The 13,496-nt window shown below is 45.2% G+C and overlaps 1 protein-coding gene across 2 annotated transcripts in view; it reads right to left on the bottom strand.

Moving 5' to 3' along the window:
• The window catches only part of Galnt14 (polypeptide N-acetylgalactosaminyltransferase 14), a 222,814-nt gene that overhangs the window by 103,354 nt on the left and 105,964 nt on the right, over window positions 1–13,496 (bottom strand). The window contains exon 1 of one of the 2 annotated variants that reach the window (XM_087553061.1): window positions 10,601–10,691. Within the exon in view, the coding sequence (XP_087409187.1) occupies window positions 10,601–10,609 (9 nt within the window). The 5' untranslated portion in view covers window positions 10,610–10,691. 2 annotated transcript variants of the gene reach the window in all.

Raw genomic sequence — 13,496 nt, 5'->3', positions numbered from 1 at the left:
AAATTCGCCTGCATCCTTCATAAAAAACAACAATCACAGTTGTCTGTGTTTGCCTCTTTGTTGTTAAACAAAACCATGACCAAAGGCAACTGGAGAGGAAAGGGTTTAGTTCATTTTCAGGTTATAGATCTTCATCAAGGGCGGTCAAGGGCGGACCTTAAGTGAGGACCTTAAGTTTTGAAGCAGAAACTATGAAGGAATGCCACTGACTAGCTTACTCCCAGGTTCAAATTCAACCACCATTCTTCTACAACCCAGACCCATCTGCCTAAGAATGGTAATTCCCAGAATGGTCTGGGCCCTATGTCATCTATTAGCGATCAAGAAAACACTCCATAGTCAGGCCCACAGGATCTGATTCTGGCAATTTTCCAGTTGAGGTTCTTTCTCCCCACGTGTGTCACACTGACAACCAAGACTAGCAATCACAACAGTCCATACCAGGAATTTAGTCGAATGAAGAGCATCATGCCTGCCTCCTTTGACAATGCTGCAGTATTCTTCAGAGCAACAGCATCTCATTTACCTCTGTTATCATAGGCATCACCCTGGGGTATTGAAGGTTCTCCAGTGTGTGTTGCATAAGTGACCCTCCTGGATAGTTTCCCCAAAAAAGCCCTAGGATTTGGGTGTCACTCCCATGACATGCACAAGAAATTGGGGAAGAGGACTGTAAGATCCTGAGGGTACCTAATAAGAAAGTGGTAGAACTGAGACCAGGACAACTTTCCAAGAAAGAACTTAGGATGGTCCTGTATCCAGGAGGAGGATGGTCCTGTATCAGGAGGAGGAAATGCTCCTGTATCTAGGCAGAGAAGATCAGCAAGCAGCGGTCTAGCAGAGAGAGATTCACAGAGGAGAGATGTCTTGGCCAAGGTTTCCAGATGGACCAAATCAAGACTGGGGCTCATAATGGAGCTATGGGATAGGGAGGCAGGGGTAGGGATGAAGGGAAGGGAAGGGAAGGAAAGGAAGCTGAATATGCAGCTTGTCTGCATTTCTCCCACTTAGGGTCCCTGACTCCAAGCAAATGACAAATTCTTTTCCTCATCTAAGGAAGTCTTAGCTACCTATTCCACAGCACTGTGGTACTGACTTATAGACCTAGCAGATTAATAAAAGGCAAGGCCTGAGCACTGTGTACTCTAAGCACTCAATAAAAAACAGTTGGAACTTCCCTTGTTTGCAGTAAAGATACACTGTGTATCCATGGGGCACAAGGTGAGTTTGGTGATGAGATAGTGAGGAGTTCCAGAAGGTGCTCATATGGGGAGACCAACCTGGCAGTCAAGAAATCAATGACTTTCTTCTTCCCAACTGCCCCTTATGGAAGCTAAGCCAGTTCTGCAGCTCTCCCAGCCTTTTCCCATCACAGGCTGAGCCCATTAATGAGACCTGCTGTACACAGGGTCTTGGCCAAGGTTTCCAGGAACAAAAACTAAAACCACACCCCCTCTCAGCAACTTTAAGGTACAACTGCCCAGACGTACCATCTGGGCCTCTAGAAAGCTACTGGAGAGGAGGGAAAGGTGGAGCTGTTACCTTAGAAGCTGATGGTGCTGAAGCTTGGGCAAAGTAAAGAAGGATGGGGATACCTGCTTATTCACCAACCTTTATACCCCTAAGTGCCTCAGTTTCCCGAGACAGACTGATTTTCTTCTCTGTGTAGAGCAGACTGGCGTGTATATTTGTTGCGGATCCTAGATCTGTATCTCATTTTTCACATTGCTGTTGGGATGACTTCTTGAAGGTACAGCCAGCCTAATTCCATCACCCATACATTAGCATACCTACATGGAACTTCCTCTATTCTGACCCAGAGTAAGCTGGGCAAATCTGCTCCCTGAACCGCCATATGTCACAACACTTAATGTGACTGCCTATTGATTGGTCGTTGAACACATACGTTTTAGCAGCAGGATTCTAAGATTCTTCTCAGAAGACTAGACACTTGGTAGAGAGGCTGAGTATCCTCATGAAAAGTATCCATGTGCTCCCTCCCCAGTCCTGCCCTTATCCCAACCCGGGCCTCACACTGGCCAAAGAAAGTAGACGAACAAAGAACAGCCAGTTCACCCATTCTGCCGCGAGGAGGAAATGAATCAGTACAGATATGGCAGGAAAGAGATCGAGAATACATTCCCCCTAAATCAGGGCAAATCAGCCACGATGAAACTGCCAGGAGGCTGGAGGGGAGGCAGGTAAGGCTCCAGAGAGAAACAAATGAACACGAGAATGAAACACATCGGGCATAAAATCAAAAACATCACCACCCACAGAATGAAAACTCCAATCTGGAACAGAAGGAAATGACCCAAGTAGGCATGTTATGGAATTATTTAGTGTGGATTTAATAAAATAAGAGCTGAAAGATTAGATGATAAAGTAAAGCAGTGAAATAGAGAACTTTTATTAAAGATGGAGCACTGCGGAACCCTTGCAAGGGACCAATAAATGCAGAAACGCCAAGAAACAGAGCAGGCATGGCAGGGAATCTCATTACTGATACCAACTAGAGGGTTCTAGTGCTTGATTTGCCACCTACATGCAGCAGAACCTTGGGAGAGCCGGTGCAACTGCAGACAAGAAAGGCTGGAATCACAAAAGTGAACAGTGGGGAGAATGCCTTAAGAGGAGACCTGAGGTGGTCTGACATTGGGAAAATTATGACCCCAGAAAGGAGACAAGAGGGAGCACACAAAATAGTATTCTGTTTTTGATTGAGACTCCCTAAAATGTATAACGAACAGTATCTGCCTATTAGTAGAACAAGACAAGTTCCATAAAAATTGCTTAAAAAAAAAAACAATTGATATGAAGACATTGCCAGGCTGGGGCACCGAACCTGGAAATTCAAGAAAGAAACCACCAAGCATCCAGGCAGAACTAACAAGTCGCAAAGGGCGACTGTCCAGCTGGCTTCCATCCCAGCTCCCACCCCCAGTACCATCACTTTTCAGAAAATAATGAGATAATATCCACAAAGCAGACTCTAGCTAGGACTCAGAGCATTTGGACTTGAAGGGCTGATACTTGAGCCTAGAGACAGACTGGCAATACCACAACCTAAGACCTACATTAGATCAGCTTTCCACAACTGCAATGAAAGACCCAAGAGAAGGAACTTACAGAGAGGAAAAGGTTTATTTGGGCTCCAGGGCTCCTGATTTCAGAGATTTAAGTCTATGGTACACGGGTCTGTTGCTTTGAAGCTTTTTATGAGGTAGTAGGAGAAGATGGAGAGCATATGAAAGAGAGAGAGAGAGAGAGAGAGAGAGAGAGAGAGAGAGAGAGAGAATAACCTTCATATTTCCTTCAAGGATGCACTTCCCATAACCTCCCACTAGGTTCCACCTCTTAAAGGTTTCCATGACACCTCAATAGTTCCAGGGGCTAGGGATAAACTCCTGAATACACGAGCCTTTGGGGAACATTCACGATACATTCTAGAGCAACCCCTATGGGATTACTTGGAAGAATCAAGGGTGTCCAACTTCTTTGAAGCTGTGACCAGGAAGCTGTCATCTACAATTGCAATGCCCTCCTGCCTAACCTGAGATGTAGGTAGCCCATAGACTACAAGTTGGACAAGGCTATAAATACATAACAACATCTAGCCAATGAACAGATGATTCATTGTGAAAAACCCAAGAATGAACTATAAAACAAACAAAACAGAAAATCTATATTTCATTGTGAGACACACAGTAAAATCCATGGGAAGCATCAGGAAGTGCTATGGAAATGTTCTCTGTTCTGGCGATCTAAAATTAATGATTCTGCAAATAAGTGGCTTTAAACGTCTTTGCAAAAATCTACAAAAAGCTGTTGACAAATAATGAAAACCTAAAACCCCAAGTGTTTTCAAGGCCTGGCCTCGGGCACATGGGCTCTACATTTACCCTTATCTATGTGATTTGGAGTAAGCTGCGTAGTCTCCTGAGCCATAGTGACCTCAGCTGTAAAGTGGGAAGAATAAGAAATCTGATACCTAAGGACTAAAGGCAAATGCTATATGTTAAAAGTAGATCTGCCCACAGTGCCCATCCACTAGAAGATGAAGGTTATGAAGGATGAAGATGAGAATGAAAATGAGCATCCATTTTACACACACACACACACACACACACACACACACACACACATACACACACACCCCACATGCACATATACAAACACACATACACATCATACACACACATATACATACACCATACAAACACACACACTACACATACACCACACAGATACACGCACACACACATACACACACACAAACACACAAACACACAGACACACACACAGAGTCTGACCACTGGCCGGGACAGCTAGTAAGCATCTCTGGGCTCACTGAAATTCCTGCGCCCTGTCCCAGTATTTCAAGTTACAGCAAGAAGTTTTCCTCATGGGAAGCCATTGGGCCGTCCACTTCAAACCAGGCAGATAGTAAGCTCCTGTCCCCATTGGCTTCTTCACAGTAGGCCTCTCTCCCTAAAGGTCCAGGTATGATCTCTGCATGACCAGCGGGAGGGATGGGGCTTGCAGAAATGTAGCACACCTGGTCGAGAAGTTGAGGTATCAACCCAGTCCCATCTCCCAGAGTTCTGACCTTGAGTGAGTCAGTTAAGCTCTCCATGACTGCTCCCTTCTCAGAGAAGCAAGAGAGTAATAAAGCGAAGCTGTTTCCAGTGCCTCTGAGCCTCCCTCACATAGGATACAGAGTTCTGAGTCAGCTGTGTCCCCACAACAAGTCTTGCTGCCAAGATTAATTCAATAAAGACAGGAGAGGAAAGGGAGAGGGCAGGGAGGAAACAGAAGACTGAATTGCAAATTAGTAGATGAGAGCAGGAGAAAAGGAGGTAGCAATAGGGCTAAAGCTCCACTATGGGTGTCAGAATTCTCCTTAAAGAAATACCAGCTTACTGTCTTCCATGGAAAGCTGAGCGTCAGTGGCCTTTAATCTGTGCAGAGAACCCCCAAATGCATGCCTGGCAGGAGAGCTCCAGAGAGAAAACAACTCCACTTTATAAAAAGCAGGTGGAAAGGGTCCAACCTAACATCAGTAGGCTGATACTGAAGGAGAATCAGGATATGTGCGTGGTCATTAATCATAAAAAGAGGAAAACTATATGTGATAATAGGCGATATGGGGGATACATTGCCAAGAGAGGAACGTTAGTATCACCAGCAGTAAGACACATGGGTGTGACACCCCAAAATGATGTACTAAGAAGGGTTAAGTTCACATCTAATATGTTTTACAAAATTACGTAACTACAGTTGGGTCAAGAGTAAATATCAGAAAAATCCATCTCAGACACATTCTACAGAGACAATGTAGACTTGAGCATCAGGGTCACTGAAGACAAGGAAAGATGGAGAATGGCTAACAGATTGGAAGAGGCAAGGAGGTATAATAATCGAGTTCAACATGGGATCCTGAAAGTGGCAACTAGGGCTTCAGGGATCACCCCACCAGACAAGCCTCCTAGACGAAACCTCCATGCAGGCGGAAGGGTGGATAGACATAGTAGATGGAGGATGGAGGTGGTGTGAGTCCGTTTCTGCTTCAGGAACAACTACAGAGCAGGGTTGGTGGTTTGTTCTACAACCATCCTTTATTAGCACGCCAGGTCTGCCTTCATGGAACCCTGCAGATGTAAAAGTTAGCACACTCAAGATTTACTCCTCATACTCTTCAAGCTGAAAGTCCATGATCTAAATGTTGGCAATGATGATTCCTCCCTAGGCCTCTTTCCTTGCCTGCAGATGTCCTGTCTTTCCCTGTGTTCTCCTGTGGACTTTGCTCTGTGTTAGCACCTCTAACACTTTTCTTTGTGGATCCTGATCTCCTTCTTTGTAGGGATGTCAGTCCTTATTGGATTATGTTGATCTGAATTACTTCCTGATTGATCGTTGGCCTAACCTGTAACAGCTGAGCCATCTCTCCAGTTACTTCCCTACAGGCCATACTCCTAGAGATACTAACAAGGGGGTAGGAGATAGAATTTCAACCCCAACCTAAGAGGGCACAATCTTCATGTCTCATCTTCCAATATTGCTCAGATATTGGAAAACTAGCATCCCAGGGGTATGGAAGCTGGATGTAAAACGAACAGACTCTTCTGGATACCCGGAAGTATACCACAGTAGATGCCTGCGTTTTGGCTCCACTCAGATCCTATCCATTGAACCTACATGCCTATCCCTCAGCTACCAAGAGTGTGAATTGGCAGATCTTCACAGTTGTTCCTTCTGTAAAGACTGACCATCCTGTAAGTCACTTTGGGAGTCAACGCCAGGAGTGAACTGCATCAACATCTGGGCAATCTATTCTAAAGCTGCTCTCAAGACTAAGCCAAAACCCATCTCCAGGCACGTCTTCATCTTTCTGTAGGATCTTCTGCCTCATCTCGCTTTCTTCATTGCCTTCCTCCAGACAAGGCTCAAAGTAACTCCCATGAGGCTTCCCTTCTATGGAAACTCACTTAACACCTACAGGAGCAGTGGTTGACATGCAGTCAACCACTCACGAGGTGGTAGATCTTTGACAACCCTGGACCAGGCTGTGTTAGGAATCTAAGACCCATTACTTAGTAAAGTCGCGGAATAACTCTGCAGGTAACACACATAAGGACTGTGGATAGGTGAGCCCAAGCCCTAGGGCTTGCTTTGGGAGTGTCTTGAACTATGGGTTGTCTGGCCCCATTCTCTCCCTGTTAATACCCCTGTCTTTCTACACATCAACTCTGTCCACACACTCTCACTAATGTTTCTAAGCCTCTAAACCCTCTCCACCCCCATGATTAGCAAGTGCATTTTATCTTTACTTGCTATTGCTGCGATAAAATTTATATTACAGAAGCCACGTAGGGAAGGAAGAGTTTATTTGGGTGCGTGGTTTGAGGGCACAGCCCACGGTAGCAGGGAAGGCACTGTGGTTAGAGTAGCCCTATGAGGGAGAGTCTGAAGATGAGAGACAAAGCAAGATGAATGCAGGCATTCTAATCATTTTCTCCCTGTTAACAAGTCCCAGCCCCCACTTCGGGAGGTCATGCCACCCACAGAGAGAATCTTCTCTGCCCTCCTAGTCACCCCCAAAAGTTTGTCTTCTACTTAATTCTCAATCAAGTCAAGATTAACCATCATAATAGATATGAACTGTATCTGGTCCACTACAAGCTACTATATCTCCCTATATCTCCTGTCACCTAGTATCCACCTGTCACCTGGCTTTACACACACACACACACACACACACACACACACACACACACACGGGGGAGGGGGAAGACTATACCTAAGGGGCAATTCTTTTATAGCCTTAAAGCCATTTGAATTTGCTGTTCATAATACACACACCTTAGTATCCATTTTGCAAATATTTATGTTATGCTTCCTACTGAAGAAAAACACAGATTTTTTTTTTTTAAACCGGCAGAGGACTCTTCTGATTCTCAGGCTGTCGAAGTAAAGAATTCTGAATCAGAAGTCTGTTCTTCGGGGACTAAACATAAGGTGAGGAGCAGGAAGAGAATAAAACTTTCCCTTTTCTCTACTCTGCAAGGAGAGGACCCTAGAGGCCCAGTTCCTCTCACCCGAGGGTGGGGGGACGTGATCACACTGTGCAGGGCACAGTAGATTGCCTGAGAAAGAGGGCACTTGATGGAATTAAAAGGCAACCAATTTAAAAGCGATTAAGCAAGGAAAGGGGGGTTTAATGATCAGCTTTTACCATTGTGAACTAGCTGAACCCACTGGCATGGAGACTAATGGTTTAATATGTTGTTAAACAAGGGTGAGACTTCCGTGTGAATAATAAGGGCATCTGTAGTTATAGCGACAAGGGTGAAATTACCCTCAGCACAGGCCCTGGGTCTTGGGGTGGCACTGCATTCATTTCCCGATGGAGGCCAAGGCCAGCCATTCAGCACTTTCCAGGGAGAGGTAATTTCCATGAAAAGAAAGGGGTATGAAAATAAGAAAGACTTGGGAAGCAAGGGCCAGAGTGTGGACCAGACGTCTGGGTACAGGAAGAGCTAACTTTGAAGGGCCAGGAAGATATGCAACTGTGTATTAGCAACTTCCAACTGAGGAGACCAGAGAGCGGCCCACCTTCTTTTAAAGTACTTGGAAAGTGACATTTAGAATGAGGGAGCTTTGAAGATGGATGGACAGAAGTGACTTTGGAAATTAGTACGGGCTCCGGAGCATGGAAGAACTGGATTACCGTCATGGTGACGTGAAGGAAGTGCGGCTAATTCATTCACCACCTTTGCTCAGCTCTCACTGTGGTCTTGGGCTTGGCAGATAGACCCTTGTGAGCTCCTGTCCAACCCAGCCCTTCACAGGGTTGTTCAGTGACTGGTCATACAGCGTGAGGATAAGCAAGAGACACCAGTCCCCCTCAATGATAGTGATTGAAACTGGTAAAGTGTCAGTCCAGCATGCTCTGGTTCTGTGCTTACTGCTGTATTTGGGTATCATCTAATATAACCCTTATATATGAGAATAATTTGGCAAGGTAAAGAAGATTAAGTATATCCCCAGGCCATAAGCTGGTACAAGGCAGTCAGGCTTCAAAAGCAAGCATCCTAAACCAACATCCCACGTGCCTCATGGCTCACAGATGGTGACAGAAGCCTGGGGGTAGAAATCTCCTCAGAGAGGCAGTGGGGCCTCCATGCAGCTCTTCAGCTGAAACTCTACCCAGCATGAAATGGCATGGCCTTAAATGAGAATCTAACTCTGGCTGAGTGTTGAGCCTGACAGTGCTCCCTCAGTGCCCACGTTCTGCCTTTCAGAGAAGGTCACGTACTGTGAATTTATTTCAAGCAGGGCTCACTTTCATTTTCATTTGTAGATAGGCCTTCCTTTGGGGACTGAAGAGCCTAGGATCTGACACCTAGGTCTCCAGCTGTGTCACACCACTATGAGAGAGCCTCCATCATTCACTCTCTCACCAGACTGGTTACAAAATTTAAAATCTCCTGAGTCAGCTGCTAGAGTACCAGGATTAGAGACACATACCACCACACCCAGCCACCCATTTTTCTAGTGAATGGTTGAGAACTCACTGAGAAACAATATGTACCCTGCATGGCCTAGACTATCCAACAGGATTTGGATCCACCCAACAACCCCACAATCAAGTCTTGTATTCAAGGGGTCCAGAGTGGCCAACAGATTATCACTTATGATGGACAGCCAAGACTTTTTGATTCAAGCCAACAGGCAGACATCTAGCTTAGAGCCTTGGCTTAGTTTGGGTTTTATTGCTGTAAGGAGACATCAGGATCATGGCAACCCATATAAAGGAGGTCATTTATTTGGGGCTGGCTTGTAGTTTCCATGATCATCATGGTGGGAAGCATGGCAGTGTGCAGGCAGACATGGTGCTGGACAAGGAGCTGAGAGGTCTACATCTTGATCCACAGGCAGCAGAAGCGACTGGCCCACTGGGTGTGGCTTGAGCCTATGAGACCTCAAAGCCCACTTCCAGAGCAACACTTCTCCACTATGGCCACATCTACTTCAACAAGGCCACCCCTTATAATGGCGCCCTTACCTATGGTCAAGCATTCAAACATGAGTCTTCCTTCTGGGACTAAAGAGCCTAGTGTCTGATACCTAAGTCCCCAGTTGTGTCACACCATTATGAGAGAATTTTGATCATTTACTCTCTCACTGGACTGGTTGCAAAACTTAAATTTGAATAGGGGTGGGGGTCATACTTATTCAACCTACCCCCCAACCTCCTGAAAATGGCATTTGGAGCCTAAGGATTCCAGCCTCAGCTGTTCGCTCACTCTTTATGTGACCTGTATTAGAATAAGGACACCTGAGCTGCCAAGGTTGCAGGGTCACTGTGGGAATTTAGTGAAGGGAGTACATGACCATGCAACCTAATGGCTCTCTTCAGTATGAGCCTCACTATTTGACAGAATCTGAGAGGAGTGTGGTGTGAGGGACTCTGTTTACTCTATGAGTAAACTGTAGGTATCAACGGCCAGGGACTGAGGAACCGATGTTAGAGGTAGATAGATGTCAATGCCAGAACGTACCAAAGCAGATCATTTTCCTCAGCACAGATACAGATGTCATCTCCAGAATCTTATGCCTTCACGGTGTTCATAAGCATGGTATTAAACCTAAAATCAACTTAAGATGAAATCCCGTTCTGGAGCTATTCCATTAAAAGCTGCATGTGAACGTTTTATGTGATCGGTGACACTCTCAGACATGGGGGAGGTTTAGAAGGAAGCAAGAAAAAGAGAGACCTCAACTAGTCTCTGCCCTCCAGAAGACCGTTGGAGTACACTCTGAGAAGCACAGAGTAGAGCTGGGCCGCGTCAACACAGAACCTTGTGTGAAACTTGAAGTAGTCTCTGAGGTCATAGACCCAAGGCACCTGCCACCAAAGGGAGCCATGGGATGTTCTATTTCTCAGTTTTCACGATGGGCCTAGCACTAGCCCCTCAGTGCCTACTGTGTTGAAGAGATACTGGGAGAATCAGCTTACTCCCAGGCCTTTCCTCATCTACAATCAGTTCCTACATATCATGGAACTTATAAAGATCATTCACGACACATGACTTACAGAGCTCATTCGGGACAGATGGGTCAGCAGCTGCTAATGAAGAAGGCACCTCCTAGCTCATCTCGTTTTCGGTGTGCCAACCTCAGGAGCTCTGGAGAGAATATGGGGAAAGGGAGAGATAGGTTTCCAGCAGTGTGCACATCTCTGAAAAGCCAATTACATGCTTATTACTTCTCTCCAGGAATAAAACCCACCTCCCACATGGCCACCCCTTTCCCTTGCACATACTGGCTTATCTCAGTCATGCCGGCCCTTCTGCCAGCCACCACTGTCAGAAATATATAGCAGGGCTCTTAATCACCCGCCAACGGGCCCGCAAGTACAGATGCTCATCCCGGAACCAAGAGATTCATATAAGAGCTGGAAGAGCCCATAGGCACTGCACAGATTGGTCATTGTGGAGGCACAGAAGGGACATGTGTATCTCTGGTCACAAAAGAACATAAAGTAACCAGCTTTGGAAGAGGTCTTAGGTCTTCTCCCTGTCTGTCTGCCATTTGATTTTATAAAGTTTTATGGAAACATAGTCATGCATGTTTGCTTTCTTATTACTAGGGCAGAACTTAGGGGTTATAACTACTCTACAGCCCATCTGGCCAACTTAACTAAACTAGTTTCATCTGGTTTTTTACAGATAAAGTTTTCTGACCCTGATAGATCAGAAGGAGCACAGAACCCAGACACTGAAGCTCTAAGATTTGAAATCAAATGTCTTCCTCATCCCACCCTGGTTGTATGGCCCTGGGTAAGTTTCTCTGCTTATCATTTTTCCTCATACATAAAGTATGGATATAAATCTATTTTACAGGGTTATGATAACCAATAAAGTGAGACAAGCTGTCTATGCAGTGAAGGCCCTGAAGAAAAATGCATCAGAAAAGAACTAGATAATCCCTATTCCCTGTGGCTCTGGAACATGTCAGTACATCCTACCCTTCTGGTTTGCATGGGTTGGAATGTTTTCAGAGTTGTTGAATGTATTTTGTGAATTTTCTCCGTGCAGATAATGTATGTGGGTCAGAAAAGGGAGAAGAACAAAGAGCTGCTCTTAACGCCTTGCTCTGGTAGACAAATCAAAGGATGCCTTCCTGGTTAATAGTGATGATGCTGTCACACCCTACAAGGTGGCCCCAGAGACCTCAGACCTCAGGGTCCTCTCAGCAGAAGATGATAGAATCTACCACCCCCTTTTCTACCTCAGTGTCTGAATTGGTATTGAGCTGCTCTTGGGCTCAGTACAGTGGATCTTGGCCCGTTCCCTAAACCTAGCATTCCCCCTCTATTCTCAGTTAGGAATCAGGTCTGTTGGCCAGTTTGTTTGCTGTTTGAGACAGGGTCTCAGTATATAATTCAGGATGGCCTGAAACTTATTATGTTGACAATGCTGGCCTTGAACTCACAGAGATCTGATTAGCTTTGTCTTCCCAATGCTGGCCTTAAAGGTACATGCCAGTACACCTAGTCAAAGTCAGTCAGTGTTAACCAGCACTCTACCCATTCTCTCTAAATCTGAATATCACTCTATACCAAGCATCTTGATGATATGTAACATTTGTACAAATCCTTGTCGTCCCACTATGTACAGGTGTGTAGGTGTTTACAAGTCTCCAAGAACCAGGAGTAGTATCTACTTAAGGTAGACAGAGTTTTCTAGGCAAGTAGGATTAAAGAAGGATCTTTGGGGGCCCTAAGCACAGAAGAAATGGTAACCCCAAAGTATGGCTTTTACTTAAAGAAGTAATATGGAACAACTGAAAATTTCTGAGAGGGACCTCATAGTCACCGAAGATACTCCATTGAACAGTAATTGCAGGTGAGTGGGACCAAATATAAGAAGCCCCAGGCATCACGCATGACACATGGCTCCATTCTACCACTGACTGCTGAGTGCAATAAGCTAATCACCTTATCAACTTGGTCAAACTTTTAAAAAAAATTGCATGGTAAGAATAATGAAAACGGTCCCAACTGAATTTATAAAGGTTCCATCCTTGGCATAAATCATCTCATCTAATCTTTGCCTGAACTTATATGTCAGTATTACTATTATTTGTAGTTCAGAAATGAGTGACACACAACCTTTACCAATGCTAGGAGGTTGATCAGCCCAGAGCCCATTATAGGAGACGTGACTCCGGAGCCTGTGTCCTTATCTCATTCTGCTTGTTCACCACTAACATTGTAGAATGTGAAAGAGACAGATGAAACAAGCTCTGTAGACAGAGCTAGGGTGAACCAGCCAAGGCCACTGACATTGTGCTTGCCCAGAATGAGATTAACTGGGATGACCAGAGAATGGCAATGCAGGACTGCCTATGAGGGAGAAAATAAAGCATTCAGAATTTTTAGCCACTTGGACAGAGTAGAGGGACGTAGAAGATACCAGCACCCTTGTCATCTGGAGAACTCTTGACTTGGGTGAGCCAAAGATGGTAGGAAACTGGTAAAAAGGTAAAAATGGACTAGTGAGTATGTCAGCCAGAGTTCTTCTGAGAAACACGGCCAATAAGCCGTGTGTATGTGTGTGTGTGTGTGTGTGTGTGTGTGTGTGTGTGTGTGTGTGTGCGCGCGTGTGCATGCGGGGTGTGCATGTGTGCATGTGTATGTACCGGAAGAGATAAACGTCTGGAACTATTCTAAGGAGAATGAGAGGACATGAATTCCAAATCTGGGCAGGTGACAAGTGTGAGCTAATATCTGGATTTGGGTCCGAAGACTGATAACTTGGACAGGGTTTCTGGGGTATAATCTGGAAGAGAACACCTTGTTCGGGTAACCTTGCTCTTTGCTCTCTAGCCCACCAACTGACCAGATGAGCTCTACCCTCCTTTCAGAGTGCAAAGGCCACTGACTTACAGGTTAATCTTTACTCAAAAGTCTCCCGATTGAAATGTTA

This window comes from Rattus norvegicus, chromosome 6, assembly GCF_021556685.1.
Source record: "Rattus norvegicus strain SHRSP/BbbUtx chromosome 6, alternate assembly SHRSP_T2T, whole genome shotgun sequence".
NCBI classification, from domain to species: Eukaryota; Metazoa; Chordata; class Mammalia; order Rodentia; family Muridae; genus Rattus; species Rattus norvegicus.
The sequence above is the reverse complement of the archived record's forward strand: the minus strand, read 5'-3'. Positions and strand labels throughout refer to the sequence as shown.